Genomic DNA, 16,398 nt, shown 5'->3' on the forward strand with positions numbered 1-16,398 from the left:
GAAAAAATATACAGGTTGAATTAATATTATATTATTATATTCAACCTATATTATATATATATATATATATATATATATATATATCTTTCTGTGAACTTTGAGGGAATGTTAATGACTTCAGAGTAAATAACACAGCCCTTTGTCACCGCAACGCTCAGTCAATTCTCCATCAGAACTCGACAAACCAGGTCGCTTCTAAAGACAGACGTTGTCTTGGCTGAAAGAAACGGATACAAATTAATTTTAAGAAAGTTTTGGTTCGATCCCCGGCTCCTCCTAGCTGAGTGCCTGGTGTCCCTGAGCAAGACACCTAACCGTAATTGCTCCTGACAAGCTGGCTGTCGCCCTGCGTGGTTGACTCCGCCGTCGGTGTGTGAATGTGTGAGTGAATGGGTGAGTGAATGGGTGAATGTCAGTCATTGCTGTAAAGCACTTTGGACAAAAGCGCTTTATAAATGAGGCCATTTACCTTCTCACATTGTGAGTTCAGATTACACAAACCAGGATTTACTACACCTACTCGGTTACAGAACCGGTGTCTCGGAGGAGGAAGAATATGCTTGCATTCTTCCGAGATTAAGAAAAGACACATGACAGAGTTGGTCAGCTGACAGGACAGAAAGACAGAAACATATGGGTTAATTAACATATAGCTGCTACAAGATGCAATTTAAGGTAAAAAAAAAAATGAAAGCCTCAGCTGTGTGTTTGTATAATACTCAGGTTCAATTTATAATATTGTGCTCTCCGGTTGAAGCTAGTGTTATGTCAACTTCATGGGTAAAGACCCATTAGAACATCCCTGAAGGCAGAAGATCCTCACTGTTCAGCAACACAAGACATGGCTCGGCCAGATGAAAACGTAGCTTTGTCCACCAACACAAATGTTCTAAAACACTTGGCTCCCACAATAGGTGACATAGAAAACTGTTGTACATGTGTGACACTGCATAAAATGCTGACAACGTTGTAAAGTTGTCAGTCTTTGACAGTTGATTTGTAATAAATAATAATTGTGATATTCTTTCTAAAGGACATCCACTGCCTAAAGATGATAAGACAGCCACATGCACAGCCCGACCGATAGCCAACACTCACCTGTTCTGATACCAAACTGTTCTTCCTCTTTTGTTTATATTGTGTATGGTAATATTATAATATATGTGTGTTTGTGTACATACAGTACTCTGCCTTATATGTCCAGGAATAAAATACATTTTTACTCTCATCACTTCAAGTTTGAATAACCTTTGGCTTTGGCTCCCTCTGGTGTTAATAATAGGAATTAGTCCATCATTGTGTGAAATGGCCTGAAATGGGTGATACTATTGTTTCCCCTTCAGGCGAGCATCACCATGTTATCCTAACCAGCAGATCCCAGGACAGTCTCTAGGAACATTTTCTTCTCGCATGCTGTCTGTTAAGATGAACAAATATTTATAGTGCACCCATACCAACCTGTTGAATTGTAAGTTCATATTTATTATTCTAGCATCCTTTGCACTCCATTGCATGTCAGACTGTTTACAATGTCATCGTCCTGTGCTTGTATATATACTTATATTAATATCTGTTCATAGTAGTTGTTTACCTTTATTCAGTTTGCTATCCTTGTTTTAGTTGTATTTCTGTGTATGTTTAACATAGAGCGACAACAATCCGGAGTCAAATTCTTTGTATTTGTTTCATAAAAATCACCTTATGAGCAAAAAATCGGCATACTGCAATTATTCCCTTATAATTTTGGGGTATTTAAAATGACTATCTGTGCATTTACTTCAGAATAAAGGTCCAGTGGACAGTGTGTTGTCATGGATACCGTCGGCCACTGAAGACAGTCTTATATGTTTCCACCTCGCTAGCAAATTTCAGTACTGGATGCTTGTTTATGGCCACATGGCTCTGCCTGACACCAGCAGACAGAATACAACTCCCTAATTCAATGTAACATTTACCAAATCTCTGTGCAAGGCTTCCTTTATCCCAGGAAATGGAACAAATATAGCACAAGTATTCCGATGTGTTCAGGATCTAACGATACCATGAAATTAATTCCTCATAGTGGTATTGCTTGTGGCCACGGCCGTCGTTTGTGAACATTAAGAAACCTGGTCTTTCAGTAGATATGGAGAAGTTCATTTTATTATGACAGGAGAGGTTTTAGCATCTCAACAGATTTCTTCTCAACAACTCATGTTGTTAACATCACCTTTGGATGTCTAAATAGTAAGGACACAGTAAGCTTCTAAATGAAATAAGAATAATTCACACTCATGTGGATACAACAACAGATTGGTGAAAATGAGATAAAACAGAATACAGAAACACAAAGAATCCTTCAAAAGAAAAATCGTCTTAACATTAACATAATTTCACGGCAGGTGAAATGAAGAGCAATTCACTATTCAAATACAATATCTGTTTTTTTCTCTTATTCATAAGGATTACATATCGATCGACAACAAGAGCCTCCACGTACGCCTGGCTGAGACGTACATAAGACCGATGAAGACAAATTAGTTCCATTGCAACTTGTACTTGAATATCATTCTTTGTTACAAACAGAAGCCTAATAGTTGTGTAGGTGTTTACAGTTTCACACAGTCACAGGCAGGTTATACTGCATTATGCATGTCCTTCATTATGTTTTGGCAGCTACAAGCACATGAGCATCTTAACATAATATTCATAACAAGAATACACAAAAATACACATGGGAAACTACTTTTTTGACTTGATTTCTTTTAGATTTCTGAGAAATTGATTATATGTGCTGTCGTGCAACTCTTTTGTTTTTAACAAGTCATTTTGAATAAAGTAATCACATTTCTGTGTGCCAGTCTATCTGATTAATGAACAACGGTTGTGTTTGTGTTCACTTGAACATCACCTCCAAACTTTCAATGGCTTCTTCCTTACTGTGCTTTCTCCAATCGCTGGGAATTTCACCATTATTTTGGAATTTTTTTCCATAGTGGTTTTCCAGGTCCTTCTCAAATCGACACACAAACCACTTCCAGTATGCCAGTTTCGATGCATCGGCAAAAATGCCCCAGCAAGCATACTTAGGGCCAGCAGTTCGATACTTTTTAAAGGGAAAGAACACTTCTGAATCTGCAATAGGGTAAAAAACCCAATCACTTGCAACACTTGTTGTGCAGAACTTGATAAACAGTTCCACTGTGTTTTTTACGTACCAACCATTGACTGCAGCAGATCGATGAAAAGGCACACTGTGGTCCCCATCATGATCTGCCACTGTGTTGGTACAAACAGCTGCACAGAACGGACAAGTCACCCAGCAGCAGTTACACAGGTGCTCGATGAGTATTTCATCCGCCTTCATCCTGTATTCCTTTATTTTTTCCAGTGGGAGGCGGCTCACGTTCACGATGACAGTCCTGAGGCCTTTCTCTACCTCGTCTTTAAGAAAGTCAAAATGCTCGATGTCACCGAAGTCTTCACAACAAGTTGTGTCGAATGTTAGCTTGTCTTCTAGGAAACTGGAGAATTCCTCCACCCACATGCCTAGGTAGTCTGTTTTGACTACCTCCGTTTCCTTTTCCTCTTGGACTTTCTTCGTTGCGGTAAATAAAGCTTGCTCCAGAAGCTTTTTGATGTCCACAGCATTTTTATCGAGTACGTCAAGCGCTTCAGCTCTGTGTTCTTTGAAGATGTATTTCTGTACTTCATCTCTTATAAAAGTCTCTACTTGGCCCCTTGGGTGTCGGATGTAGTTGATAAAGTCTTTAAAGTCCTCTTTCTCTGCGAGTGACCTCAACACGTGTTTCTCCAAGTTCAGTCTGTTCCCACTGAACGGTGGGTGATTGCACTGCATCGTATCTGCAAGATCCTTGGCGGTCTTGTTACAGGCGGCCTCCTCGATGGAACTCTGCAGTTTGTTACAGATCATTTCCCCGAGCACAACAGCAGACGAGTTCCCTTTGCAGAGGCTGATGAAAATGTTACAGAATAGCATTTTCTTGCTTTCCACATAAATGTGGGCATCATTGTTCGATTTGAACTTTTTGTGCGACTCTGAAAGCCATCCCCCTGCTCTGTGAAACACATACAACAAGAGATCAACTGTAAACTCCTTCTTCAGAGCGTATTTCCCCTGTGATTCAAAATCAGAGACCTTTCGTTTGACCATCTGGGCCACTTCTTGCAAGTAAGCTGGACTGTAGCCTCTTGTAGCGACAGGTCTTTTCTTAATTGCCTTAAGGGACTCGATTTCGACAAAGTCAATGAGGGATCTGATCAGTTGCTGTTCTTCATAGTCAAAATAGCCCTTCCAGTGGTATCCGATTTTTGTAGTTTTTTCTGAAACGTAATTACAGACTTTATCTACAGTGCTAGAACTTTTTTTCTGTCCCCTTCTGTCCTTTCCTGTGTTGCTAGGATCTCGGTCCTTGGAGAGAGAGATATAGTGGGTGTAGTCACCGATGTCTGATATTCTCTTGTATCTGCCACTGCTTTTGGATTCATGTATCAGAGACCATTCAATACCGAGCTCCTGAAGGACAGTTGACTGATCTTCTTCATAGTTGATGTCTGCGATAGGTTTAGTTTTCCCAGTGAGCTCATACACCCAGTGACTCCAAACATGGTTGAACTGCTTTTTAAGTTCCTCTTCATCTTTCGCCTTGTCCTGTAACTGAAGAGCGAGCTCTTTGCTCTTTTGGATCAGCTTCTTCTCAAAGTCTGCCTTCATGTCATCAAGCTTTTTGCAAGCACTCTTCTGCTGAATGACTTCATCCAGTTTTCTTTTAACTCTCTTCACTTGTTCAGCCAGAAACTCCTTGATTTTGTTTTCGAATACGCCTCGCCACTGAACCAACATTTCCTTGTCCCTGTCGTCATCAAAATATGACGTCATTTTCTTTTGGATTCCTCCGTAGGTTGGGTTTATTTCGGTTTGAAGGTAACTGAGCTCGACCTTGTCAATTGAGCCATTTTCAATTTTGGTATGAAGCCCGTTCTCAATGTTCAACATCTCACTCCTCAGGGTCCAGGTCCAGTTCCCATACTGGACCTCAAGTTTTCTGTACACTGCAATTTCAAGTGTGTTTTTGAAACTGAAGACAAAGTGTTCATTCATCAGGGCATTCCACAGGTCCTCAATTTTGCTTTTGAACTGTGTGAGAGTAATCCCAGCAGACTGTGAGGCTTTAGAGAGGATGATGGTCTTCAGCTCTTGGACACTCTCACTATAACCTGGATTTGGAGGGGCCATAGGCGGACTGCCCTCCCATAATTGGGCAAAGTATTTTACATCTTTCTGCACGTCAAATGCAATGATGTCACTGAAGCACTCTGCATCACATACTTCCTCCTTGGCTGCTAGTTGGGCCATCTTGTCCAGTTTTTCTTGCAGTCGTCTCTTTCCATCCATGTTTTTCTCCGCAGCCGAAATGTCTGTAACATTCTGGTGAACAAACACACAACTTGGAGCCAGTTTGATTTTCTTCATCCTCATGAAAGCCTGAACGACAATCTGCAGCACGTCTTGCATCTCGGCTGGGTTCTCCCCAAAGATGTTGATCAGTGTCATGTTTCCCAGACCAACAACAAATGTTGCCAGCTCATTGTCGTGGTGAAGAGTGACATTGCCTTCTAACTCGAGAGCACGCAGTCCTTCGGTGTCCACCACCAGAATGTAGTCAAAATTAAAGTCTTTCCTGATCTCCTCTGACACCTTGACCAGCTGCATGAAGGCACCCTTGGTGCACCTGCCAGCACTCACTGCAAACTGTAGTCCAAACATGGCATTCAGCATGGTTGATTTACCACTGCTTTGTACGCCCAACACTGACATGACAAAAAGCCTCTTGTCACCCAGTTTCTTTATAACTTCATCTAAAAGTTTGGAGATCCATGTTAAAGGCACGTGACCTGCATCGCCATCCATCAGCTCCATTGGGTGTCCCGATATCATCAGCTCTGCAGCCAGCTCTGGGTATCTGGACCAGTCGGTCTGCAGACTACTTGGTTGTTTCTCCAAAAATGCGTGGGCTTCATAGATCTGTCCCATTTCTCGAAAGATGTGCTCCAAGCCAAATGTTGCCGACTGCAGTTTTGTGGATATTTGATCAAGCTCAGTTTGCTTCCTTTTGAGCAGATTGGATTTGTCGTGCTTCTTCTTCATATCCAAGACCTCAGCCCACTTTTCATCATATCTTTGGAGGATTGAAGACAGGTCGTCCGTGGAGAGGGCATCTATTAAGATCTGAGTCCATTTCAGAAAATATGCTTTGTCTGACCATGGCAAAGACGAGAGGCATTCAGTGAACAACTGCATCGGTTTACTACCGGCAGCAGTGTGTTGTTTTTGTCGTATTTGCATCAATTCCTGTTGCTTTTGACATTTCACCTTCTCAATGTTTCCTTTCAGGTTATACAGTTCTTTGTTTATTTTGCACCAATCATACCACAGTTGGCCCTGGCAAGGGAGAAACTTATCTTTGATCTTCGAGACATCCATCCCATCAAGCAAGCTCACAACTCTCATTGCAGCAGCTTTTCCTTTTTGGCAGACTTTGTCGTCTTCGTCCACTTTGATTCCAGGGACCTTGGCCATGGTTTCAAGCTGGAAGGATGCATGTGGTCTGGACAAAACCTTTCCAATGATTTTTTTCAGTTCTTCAGAAACATCTGACTGACTTCTGTCCTTCAGACCCATCTTATATTTCCCCTCTTTCATCTGAGTGGCACCACAATCATTGTCAGCGATGAGAATAACAAGGGGCTTCGGAGACTTGTAAAGGGCCGAGATAATTGCAGTGCTACTGCCACCTTTTTCCAGAGTTGGCACGAGTACAACATTGATTGAGGACTTGTCGGTCAGAATGTTGCGCTGTTTTACAATCGACAGAGCGTCGCCATGAAGATTGCAGAAGGCTATGCAGTTGGTGAAGGCGTCGTTGGGTTTTCCGGCAGGGAAGTACCAGGCGATCTCTGCCACACCGTCCATCAGATGGCGAGACTTGGTGCTACCTGCACAGTTTCTGTGGAAGAAGGTGCTGTGGCGGTCGTTGATCAAAGCATTCATCAGCTGAGATTTGGACAGGGGGAGTGAACCCAGGCGGAGAAATGACACCATGGGTGTCTCGGCTTTGCAGATGGGCATACTCTTCATGGTGACAACGCTGGACTTATCTTTGATCTGAGTAATTTTCCATGTTTTTCTTATTTGTCTGAATGTCCACAGAGGACAGTCGATGTCCATTGTGACCGGGTCAGGAACGAGCAGCGGTAAGGCGTACTGACACTGTGACAGTTTTGTGATCATGTTCTGCTTTAAGAAGCTGTCGGAGCAGTGAAATACTGCCATTTGAACATCCATCGGATGCACGTGACTCTTGAGTTTCGCTTCATCAGAGTTTGCGTTGTTGCTAAAAAGAGCATCGAATTCATCATCAAACTCTTCAGCAGACTCTGATATGCTCACTTCGTCTTGTTTGACAGGAATATATCTGGCTCTGTAGTCTAACATCATCAACCTCTGAAGGAAAGTATTAGCAAGATATTTCTCAGTGTCATGCTCCTGTTTCACAGGAGGACCTACTTTAAGAAAATCTGCTGGTGTCAACTTGTGTTGACGTTTGTCTTGAAGCTGAAGTCGGCAAAGTAGAGTTTCAATGTCTCTCTGATATTGTTTCTTCTTGTTGATCTCCTCCGACTCCTGCAAATAAGTAAAGTAACATGTACAGTATGTTAAAAATGATAATGTCATTCAGTGGGGTATGAAGTAGAGTTGGGCCGTTTTCTAGTTTCACCGGTCCGGTTCGGTGTACAGGGCTAAACCGGTTGAATTGGCATTTGTCTTTATGATACGTTCTGGAAAATGAAAAACCCTTGCCACAACACTAAATCCAAATTGTATTGCAATAGTAATAAGCAGCAATAATGACAAGTTATTAACATAATATTGTGTCTATTTATAAACGGACTAACGGAGCCGCCGTGAGTTTCTGAGGCGGCTGGTGTGCAAAGTGTGGTAGCCATACTCCCGGGCGAGCCAAGGCCGGCATGACAGACATCAAATTTCAGTCGAGGTCGGAGACGCACACGGCGTACTTTGTGTTGGTTTTCTTATGTAGGCGACGTGCGGCCAGATCATTTAACAAACTGAGAACGTTAATCCAAAGAAGATTAAAAGCTGGTAGTTGCTCGTACGAGGCTGCCGTTCCATGCATCGACATGTATGATGCACAGCAAATTCGCTTGCGAGTCGTGTAAATATGCGAGACCCGCAAAGGTTCACCTGTCATAGTTGTTTTGAAGCCTTGAGCTAATCAGATTTAAAGAGAGACTCCGTTGCAACGTTACGCCGCAAAGCAAAGTTCTTTATAAACGGTACGATTGCGGCATATTTTTGACTCTCCGTGATTATGGCAGAATCTTCTGTGTAGAAAGGCCAAATATTTCACTCAGGAGGGGCTGCTGTGGCAAGTGGTTAAGGTCGGTAATGCGGTCTGGTCCGGTGTTTGGCTGAATATCATACCGGTTTCAAAATGTTTAAACCGGCCCAAGCCTAGCACAAAGTAAATGGACTTCCTTACCTGATACATATCCACGTCCATATCCACGTCCATATCCATATCTAAGGTATCTGTAGGACAACAATGAACCAGATCAACCAATATGTTTTCTGATGTTTTTTGCAAAATTGTATATTGTTACATTTTTTGGTAATTGTGCACTTCAAGTTTCCATTAAAATGTTACCTTTCTTCTTGGTTGTCGATGAGACAGACTTGATTTCGGACTCTCCTCCTGTGTTGTGATCAGTTTTCTCAGAGTGTTCAGGTTCAATCACTGGATCCCACAAAGAAAACATTTTTTTTATATAAATTGTACAGTAGTTTGCCTGGTTACAGCATTTGAGACCAAAGTATTATTCCCAGTCATAACTAGGCCAAGAAAACAGCACCAACATGCATCACAAAGTAAAGGAATTAAAAAATACAGGCAGGGTAAAACAATATTCCCAGTTCTAATCTTCAGATAATTATAGGCAGTTTTAGGAAACAGTTTTACAATGATGATTATAAAAGGATCTTACTTTCATCTTGATTTCAGATGCTCAGTCTCTTCTACTGCAACATAATGAGAGAAAAAAATGTGATGAGTTTTTAAAATAACACTCGATTAGCTTGCCATAAATTCATTATATTTCTGTTGAATTATATTTATTTCTGCAAATTATATTATCAGGGAAGCAGGGTTTTACTCAAAACCTATTTCGACATTTTCCTTTTTGCATGTCGGGTTATATGTAGTTGATGTGATTGTAGGTGTGCAAAGGTTTTAAGTTAAGGGTATTGTTCTGGAGAGTGTGCTGTTTGAATTTTTACCACGGTGGTTAAGGATAGGCTTCAGGTTTAGGTAATGGGTTACGTCAACAATGGTCCTCACGAGTACAGAAAGACAAACGTCTTTCACATTCATACAATTCAGAGCAGCAAAAGACTTATGGAATACCATAAGACAAGGTGACACATGGTCTGGAGCTCTATTTACATTAAACCAAGTGACATAGAGGAAAGCAATGAGCCTTAAAAGGTCACACTCAAACATCATCAACCGCATCCTGTCAACACTGAACACAAGTTACTTGCAGAGCTTCAGCTGCTGGATTTTATGTTGCCCCTCCACAAAGGCAAACTAGGCTTTCCTTTTACATCTGGGGTTATATTAATTTATATATGCTTTACTGGATCTCTGCTGGTTGTCATTATGTTATGTGATTTGATATTGGTTGTGCTGTGCCTTTAACCCTCGTGTTGTCCTGGGGTCACCCCAAATGAAATCTTTTGCTGTCAAAATAGGTTTTTTGTTCATCAAATGGTCTGAAAATAATGGGTTTTTTTTCGATACTATGCTCTTCATGATTAAAATAAATTAGAAATAATTTGATTGAAATATGGTTGTTTTATTGAATTGAATAACTTCTGTTGTCCTCTGGGGTCAAAAAGACCCCGAAGCACAAAGTAGTGCAATGGGGCAAATTGTCACACCATACTGCTTTCCAACAGATGAACACACCCCCTCCTCATGGTACACACACACACACACGTACACATGCACATGCGCGCACACACACAAACACACGCACACGCACGCACAGAGAGGCACCTCCTCTTCACTCACTCTCCACTCCTGTCTTCCTCTCCTCTTCCTCCCTTCTTCTCCTCCTCACTCACTCTCCACTCCTGTCTTCCTCTCCTCTTCCTCCCTTCTTCTCCTCCTCACTCACTCCCCACTCCTGTCTTCCTCTCCTCTTCCTCCCTACTTGTCCTCTAAACTCTGCTTCACTCGCTCTCCAATGCTGTCTTTCTCTCTTCTCCTCTCCCCTCCTCCTCATTTCTGTTCTCCTCACCTACTACCGCCCCTTCGTCATCCTCGCTTTCATCCTCATCCTCCAAGTCCGTCATCACTCCTGCGTCCGTAAATCACCACCACCATCGTCCACTCTTATTTGCTTTTTGGCTTTCACAAATCGGTCCATTTCGCTCTGTTGACACAATCGCTAACTAGCCGCTATGCATGAACCACCGCTAACGTGAACGTCAAATTCAGCCTGCTGTCTGCGTGCAAACTAGCCAATCAAATCGCACGACACAGGAAAGAAAAAAAAAACAATCACCATAGGAACGTTATAAACAATATTTCTTCAGATGATTGATTGTTAATGTCTCAGTGTCTTAATTTGTTCTATATTTGTTATAGTTTTTAATCCATAAATATTTTGAGGGGAGGGGGGGCAAAAGGGGGGGGCGCAGCCTTTGACAGGAGGGTCTTGAGACCCTGCTTGTGTTATTGCGTTTGAATGAAGTTGGCATTAAAGGTGTAACACAGAATTGGGTGAAGTTTCCACTTTATATTCTTTAAATAACAGTCAAACCAGACTGGGTCAATTTTGACCCCAGAGGACAACAGGTGTGATTATGTGCTGCCATTAAAAAAAATTCAAATTATTCAAAAACAGCATCCTCCCTAAACTTTGACATATAGCACTCTGTGATAAGTCAAATAGTAAAAATAATATTTACACACAATAATTAATTGTTTCATTTTATTTTAAGTTAAAAACAGGGCATACTTTTATGTAAACAAGGTATATTGGCCCTAAATTCCAAAACGAAGGGAAAAATTTGTGGTAATGGGTTGGACTGAAGTAATACTAAAGGTGTCACACAGAATTGATTGACAATTAATACTATATGCTTTAAATAACAGTCAAAACCAGGTGGACAAAAGGTGCATGGCAATCGGGAGGACAACACGAGGGTTAAGAGACTTGACAGTTGCAGGATGATGCATATCATTTGTATAAGGGGTTGTGTGCATAAGAGTCAGAGCAGTAAAAGACTCATCGAGAAGCATGACAATATCAAACTGTGAAGGTCAGCTGCGCATGCTCCGATTTAAAACGTGCACACAGAAAAAGAAAATCAGTTTCAACTCACCGTGTCTGCTTGTCGCTGTCTGCTCTGTGAAGCTGCGGGCTTTCAGAACGTCTCCTCGTCCTCCGACCTCTTTATACAGACCACAGCAGCCTGTTGAATACCGGGACTGCCCCTCACTAAGCCCCTCCCACATCAGCTCTGCAGCGATGTGGATAGGTCAAGCCGGCCAATCACAGCAAGCCGAGGACCTCAATGCGCGCGCATTGCTTGTAAATCAGTGACGAAACGAGGGAAAGTGAAAGTAAAGAGCTCGAGTTCCAGTAAACCACGTGACTTAGAGAAAACCAGGTCAACGCGTTCACTTGCAGAGCTTCAGCAGTTTGTTTCCCCACACAGAGGCATAAAGGAGCCTGAGACAGGAAGAGGTTTGGTTTTTAGAGCCTTTTCCTAAAAATATGAGATTTATTTTTGTTGAACTCTAGCACTTTACAAAAACACAATGTGGTTGGATAAGAATCAGAATACTTGATTAACCCCTCAGGAAGGTGTAGAGCTGCAGCTGCTCCATGAGAGTCAGGAACGAAAGAAAGAATCATGTGCTCATGAATAGATAAAGGGCCTGTAGATGTGAAGTCCTTTACACATAAGTAAAGTCAAATTAGTATAAAAGTATCAACCAAATTGACCAAAATGTTTAGTTTAACTTTTTTCGACATAATGAGCAGACATGAGACCCACAGGGCCGCTGTGAAGGAAGCTGTAATAATTAATAAATTGGCTGTTCATCACGTTTTATTCTCACCTACAAACAACTGGCTATGAAGCTAGAAGCACAAGTAGCACGACATGAATTTAACTTTAATGAGCTGTATGTATCCGATCCTGCCGATCATTTCAGAAGTGAACACATTGTTCAGAGGTCTATTGAGTGATTTATCATCCTCTCGCATTCAATTGTACCTCGCTGGCCTCTGGTTCACTGCCTCCTCTCTCACCCTGCTCTTTCTATCGTGGCAATAAAGATTAAAAAATATGTGGAAAGCAACATTTTGTAATACAATTAGGAATACACTAGTAGTAGTGAAATTGTTGTAGAATTTAACCTCAAATAAAATGTCTCCTCACCTGCTGTGAAGACCCCCCCCTGTTCATTCCTGCTGCTGCTGGCCTCTGGTCCACTTCCTCCTCCCTGACCTGCTCTTTCTATTATATAACGATTTTAAAAATATGTGCAAAACAATAGTGAGTACAAGTTCTGTGCAGAAATTAAGGAGGAGTGGGTTTACGTCTAGGTAGTAGAGTAGCCATAGATTGTAGTCGAGTATTGTTACGTTAGAATAATATTGCTCAAGTAAAAGTAAAAAGTATTTTGCAGTAAAACAACTCTTAAAGAGTACAATTTATCCAAAAAGTTACTCAAGGAAATGTAAAGGAGTAAATGTAACTAGTAACTGTCTACCACCTCTGCACCTAGCAAGCATTCAACATAGCTAACAGCTAACAATTGTTAACTAGCTTAACAGCTAGCCTTGATATATTGACATGTATTAATTAGTCATCGTTTAGCTAAACATTATCTACATGCAACAGCAATACTCAACTTACATGGTTTGTTTGGAACAAACACAGTAAAGTTTTTTGCCTCTTGGCTGCTGGTTTGCTGAAAATGGTGAACAAGAATCTGAGTGATTGAAATCACAACACGACAGCGGTGTTTGCCGCCTGGCTCCGCCTACTCATGATGCGTTCAAAGGCGGCTCAGTAAAACGCGATTCCACATGTTCAGGGCACAGATATGGGAAGTGCGGTGGACACGTCTCCGTCGTACCCCGCGTCCGCTATGCCCATGTTTCCTGGTTATGCTATGCCACCAGGGTAAGTCGTTAAACATAGGCCAGTTGGTTTTATGCGTCCCACATAATAAAAAACCCAAGTAGTGTATAGAGTTATAAAGGTTGATTATTAATGTGGTTTATGTCCTGCTGCCTCCCCTGTACATTTTGTTCAGTGCCCTGTTGTTCAGTGCCCTGGAGGAGGAGAGTGCATACCTCTGAGATTACAGAATGAGTGGGGAGTGTCCCGATCTTGGAAGTACAACAACACCAACTGAAGGCCTGTTTATGTTCTGAAGTCCTGTTTATGTTGAAGGAGGAATGTGAAAGCTTTATTTAGAGCAGGGATATCTGAAAGCAACAGGAAATGATGTCTTGTGTTGCTTTTCCTGTTTGATGTTCACATTAACAGATTTCTGAACCTCAATACATGTTGCAGTTTTTAATTACATGGACAATGAACGCCTAAAAGACACCTGGAGATTGTTTAAAGCGTGTGTGAGATTGACTAAACCCTGTCTGGATGAGATTGCTGCCCTGCTTAGATGTGCATCCTGTGGAATCAACACACTTATGATCTTTGAATTGTGTTATATAGAATTGGGGAAAGATTCAAGGTGGAACAAAAGGATAGACGCTCCACCCACATGAGCCACCTGGCAGATGTATCCAGGGGTGGGTTGCTTCGTAGGCTATTAAAGCTGAAACACCGGAGACGCCTACAAGCAGACAGTTGACTCCTCCGTTCACTTCAACGCACACGATGGAAACGATCTGTTTGGGAGGATGGAGCAACATGTCGGACGCCACTGAGGAGACTCAGAAGATCTGTGATGAGGTGAGCTTCATTCTTCATTTCTTCCGGTCTGCATCTTCGGTCCGTGCGGTGCATGCATCACATTTTACTTCATTCATATGCAGCTGAAGCGCCAGGTGGAGGAACAGGCCAACAATAAGTATGCAGACTTCAAAGCAGTTAAATACAAGAAACAGACAGTGAATGGATACAAGTTCCTCATCAAGGTAAAGGATATTTGTAAGAAAAAATATACAGGTTGAATTAATATTATATTATTATATTCAACCTATATTATATATATATATATATATATATATATATATATATATATATATATATATATATATATATAATATAGGTTGAATATAATAATATGATATTAATTCTTTCTGTGAACTTTGAGGGAATGTCACCGCAACGCTCAGTCAATTCTCCATCAGAGTTAGACAAACAAGGTCGCTTCTAAAGACAGACGTTGTCTTGGCTGAAAGAAACGGATACAAATGAATTTTAAGAAAGTTGCTGGTTCGATCCCCGGCTCCTCCTAGCTGAGTGCCTGGTGTCCCTGAGCAAGACACCTCACCGTAATTGCTCCTGACGAGCTGGCTGTCGCCCTGCGTGGTTGACTCCGCCGTCGGTGTGTGAATGTGTGAGTGAATGGGTGAATGTCAGTCATTGCTGTAAAGCACTTTGGACAAAAGCGCTTTATAAATGAGGCCATTTACCTTCTCACATTGTGAGTTCAGATTACACAAACCAGGATTTACTACACCTACTCGGTTACAGAACCGGTGTCTCGGAGGAGGAAGAATATGCTTGCATTCTTCCGAGATTAAGAAAAGACACATGACAGAGTTGGTCAGCTGACAGGACAGAAAGACAGAAACATATGGGTTAATTAACATATAGCTGCTGCAAGATGCAATTTAAGGTAAAAAATGAAAGCCTCACCTGTGTGTTTGTATAATACTCAGGTTCAATTTATAATATTGTGCTCTCCGGTTGAAGCTAGTGTTATGTCAACTTCATGGGTAAAGACCCATTAGAACATCCCTGAAGGTAGAAGATCCTCACTGTTCAGCAACACAAGACATGGCTCGGCCAGATGAAAACGTAGCTTTGTCCACCAACACAAATGTTCTAAAACACTTGGCTCCCACAATAGGTGACATAGAAAACTGTTGTACATGTGTGACACTGCATAAAATGCTGCCAACGTTGTAATGTTGTCAGTCTTTGACAGTTGATTTGTAATAAATAATAATTGTGATATTCTTTTTAAAGGACATCCACTGCCTAAAGATGATAAGACGGCCACATGCACAGCCCGACCGACAGCCAACACTCACCTGTTCTGATACCAAACTGTTCTTCCTCTTTTGTTTATATTGTGTATGGTAATATTATAATATATGTGTGTGTGTGTACATACAGTACTCTGCCTTATATGTCCAGGAATAAAATACATTTTTACTCTCATCACTTCAAGTTTGAATAACCTTTGGCTTTGGCTCCCTCTGGTGTTAATAATAGGAATTAGTCCATCATTGTGTGAAATGGCCTGAAATGGGTGACGCTATTGTTTCCCCTTCAGGCGAGCATCACCACGTTATCCTAACCAGCAGATCCCAGGACAGTCTCTAGGAACATTTTCTTCTCGCATGCTGTCTGTTAAGATGAACAAATATTTATAGTGTACCCATACCAACCTGTTGAATTGTAAGTTCATATTTATTATTCTAGCATCCTTTGCACTCCATTGCATGTCAGACTGTTTACAATGTCATCGTCCTGTGCTTGTATATATACTTATATTAATATCTGTTCATAGTAGTTGTTTACCTTTATTCAGTTTGCTATCCTTGTTTTAGTTGTATTTCTGTGTATGTTTAACATAGAGCGACAACAATCCGGAATCAAATTCTTTGTATTTGTTTCATAAAAATCACCTTATGAGCAAAAAATCGGCATACTGCAATTATTCCCTTATAATTTTGGGGTATTTAAAATGACTATCTGTGCATTTACTTCAGAATAAAGGTCCAGTGGACAGTGTGTTGTCATGGATACCGTCGGCCACTGAAGACAGTCTTATATGTTTTCACCTCGCTAGCAAATTTCAGTACTGGATGCTTGTTTATGGCCACATGGCTCCGCCTGCCACCGGCAGACAGAATACAACTCCCTAATTCAATGTAACATTTACCAAATCTCTGTGCAAGGCTTCCTTTATCCCAGGAAATGGAACAAATATAGCACGTTTTCTGATATGTACAGGATCTAACGATACCATGAAATTAATTCCTCATAGTGGTATTGCTTGTGGCCATGGCCGTCGCTTGTGAACATTGAGA

General features: G+C 41.4%; 1 protein-coding gene and 1 long non-coding RNA gene across 7 annotated transcripts; one reads left to right on the forward strand and one right to left on the reverse strand.

The window, feature by feature from the left end:
- Positions 1–1,401: 1,401 nt before the first annotated feature.
- Positions 1,402–11,553, reverse strand: LOC311029256 (interferon-induced very large GTPase 1-like). 5 transcript variants are annotated; one of them, XM_084034319.1, is made up of 5 exons: positions 11,474–11,553; positions 9,067–9,100; positions 8,730–8,819; positions 8,580–8,614; positions 1,402–7,681 (listed from the first exon to the last, which is right to left on the reverse strand). In XM_084034319.1, coding segments are annotated over exons 2-5 (4,932 nt in total). In that variant the 5' UTR covers positions 9,068–9,100; positions 11,474–11,553; the 3' UTR covers positions 1,402–2,875. The 5 variants fall into 5 exon arrangements, with proteins under 5 accessions (XP_083890445.1, XP_083890444.1, XP_083890443.1 ...); XM_084034318.1 differs by having other exon boundaries at positions 1,402–7,684; XM_084034317.1 differs by having other exon boundaries at positions 1,402–7,672; positions 8,565–8,614.
- A 131-nt stretch (positions 11,554–11,684) lies between these two features.
- LOC311029265 lies at positions 11,685–16,273 on the forward strand. 2 transcript variants are annotated; one of them, XR_014598862.1, is made up of 4 exons: positions 11,685–11,838; positions 13,844–14,083; positions 14,167–14,268; positions 15,329–16,273. It is a non-coding gene; the product is annotated as an uncharacterized lncRNA (long non-coding RNA). The 2 variants fall into 2 exon arrangements; XR_014598863.1 differs by lacking the exon at positions 11,685–11,838 and having other exon boundaries at positions 12,828–14,083.
- The last annotated feature ends 125 nt before the right edge of the window (positions 16,274–16,398 follow it).

Source organism: Eutrigla gurnardus (assembly GCF_963514095.1).
Source record: "Eutrigla gurnardus genome assembly, chromosome: 18".
Classification (NCBI taxonomy): domain Eukaryota; kingdom Metazoa; phylum Chordata; class Actinopteri; order Perciformes; family Triglidae; genus Eutrigla; species Eutrigla gurnardus.

Bases quoted from the DNA above. Each gene is read 5' to 3' on its own strand.
- LOC311029256 (XM_084034315.1), bottom strand. The intron at 8,615-8,729 runs GTAACATTTTAA...GTTGTCCTACAG, and splicing joins ATCGACAACCAAGAAGAAAG to ATACCTTAGATATGGATATG. The intron at 7,685-8,564 runs GTAAGGAAGTCC...ACTTATTTGCAG, and splicing joins TGGACGTGGATATGTATCAG to GAGTCGGAGGAGATCAACAA.